At 42.7% G+C, this 1,821-nt stretch overlaps 1 protein-coding gene across 1 annotated transcript; it reads left to right on the top strand.

Annotated features, from left to right (window-relative positions):
- Positions 1-387: 387 nt before the first annotated feature.
- On the top strand, positions 388-865 carry LOC112462496 (the record flags this gene model as incomplete). Its single annotated transcript, XM_025028298.1, has 2 exons — positions 388-615; positions 677-865. Coding segments are annotated over exons 1-2 (345 nt in total), but the record flags the coding sequence as incomplete, so codon positions are not given.
- Positions 866-1,821: the final 956 nt, after the last annotated feature.

Below are 1,821 nucleotides of genomic sequence, written 5' to 3' on the forward strand. Positions count from 1 at the left end.
CTGAAGTAATCTTTTCTCTCAAATTGTCATTCACCGATTCAGTCTGAAACAACTTGCTGATTTATTCTGACGTAAGCTTTTCTGTCAAATACATTATATTTGTATTATTGTTATTTGCGTATGTTAACTGCGCTACGTTCCCTCTCCTCCTCCGACCGCGATTACCCGAAGAAACTCACACCTGAGAGAATTGCGATCTTGTGGATCGTGGTGCGAGGAATCGCACCTGGCGCCCAATATTTCGAGGAATTATTTAGTCGAGCTATCATCTGGGTTTCTGAGAGTCTTGTCGTGATTGATTTTTTTTAAGATCGTTAGTGAATAAAAGCGACGGCGCGCTTCTTCACGGCCGGTGAGACCGTGAGGACATCGTCGCTGTCGTCACAATATTAATGTAATAATGCTTCTTTCAGACAATCAAAAAGGCAAGGACGTGCCACGCAAAGGCAAATTAAAGCAATGGTAGAATATTTTGAACGGAATCCACATGTTGCCTCAGGAAAAACCACGCTACATGGTAATGAAAATTTGAGAGACAGCTGGGAGGAGTTAGCTCAAGATTTAAATATGTTATCAAATAAGAAAAAAGGAAAAGATGTAAAGTCCTGGAAGACTGTAAGTATGTGATATATTGATAGCATTTTTATATTTAAATAGTAATAAAGTTTTGTTATAGACATGGAGAGACATGAAATCAAAAGTTTCTGAAAAAGTACAAAAACTAAGAAAAGAAAGAAGAATGACAGGAAATAATCCAATAAATATTAAATTATCTGAATTAGACAAACGAATATTAGGAAATATAGGAAAAGACTATGTCGAAGGATTGTACAATGTACCTGACAGTTTTCCTGAAGAACGTACTGTAAGTGAACTAAAATAAACACATGCACTGCACCGAGGAGATTTTAGATTAGGAAAATGCTAATATTACATTGCTTTGTTTTTGTTATGTGACAAAGGTTTTGAATATGTTAATTTGTCTTTGGATAGAAAAGCTTCGTAGAGAAGTCTATAAAAATAGTCAATTATATCTTTGTCATATGAAAACAGAACGCTACAATTATAATGGATATGGTTGTTCATATTATATAAATATTTATGTTTAGACAAAATATATATATATTCATGTTTCGTAGAGAAGTCTATGTGAACGGGGATAGTTTCGCCCCGGAAGCAAGATTTGCGATATTGTTACTCGAAGGACCAGAGGGGGGTTGTTGATTTCCCTTCACGACTATCAAATGTTTAACGCAAAGGCAGAAGCGCACGCAGCGAAATATTAAAGCGAAGCGACTCATTGTGTCGGCCGTCGTCTCCGTGATTCCGCCAGGCCTCGTCCTGTCCTCTGAACTCTGACCGCTCCGTGGGTCTCGTCTCGTTCGGCATGCGACGGCAAAGCCCGTGCAAGCAAGCAAGCGGTGGAGAGCAAGCAATAGAGCAGGAAGAAAAGAAAGCAGTAGGAGACGTGCGCACTCCCGGTTGAGCGAGGCGGCAAAGCGATTCCGTGGTTCGTTCTGCCCGGCGAATGTGTGCCGTAAGACGGCTCCCAAAATATGTGTTTGCCGTAAGACGGCTGGCCAAAATATGTGTGTGTGCCGCACGGCGGTTTGACGAAGAGTTTCTGTCCCCGCGGTCCTGGAACATGTCGCTGCGGGCGAGTAGTTGTTCCCTTTCCGGGGGGGGGGGGGTGGATGCCGTCGGCGGATGGGCGATGGCAGCACCGACAAGTGAGTCGCATGACTTGACTGCTCGTGATCCGCCGACGTTTCGCGCGAGAATTACAAATGACTTATGCAACTAAGGCTGGGTTCGGGGAGC

This window comes from Temnothorax curvispinosus, unplaced genomic scaffold (assembly GCF_003070985.1).
Source record: "Temnothorax curvispinosus isolate PA1 unplaced genomic scaffold, ASM307098v1 QBEX01012473.1, whole genome shotgun sequence".
NCBI lineage: Eukaryota > Metazoa > Arthropoda > Insecta > Hymenoptera > Formicidae > Temnothorax > Temnothorax curvispinosus.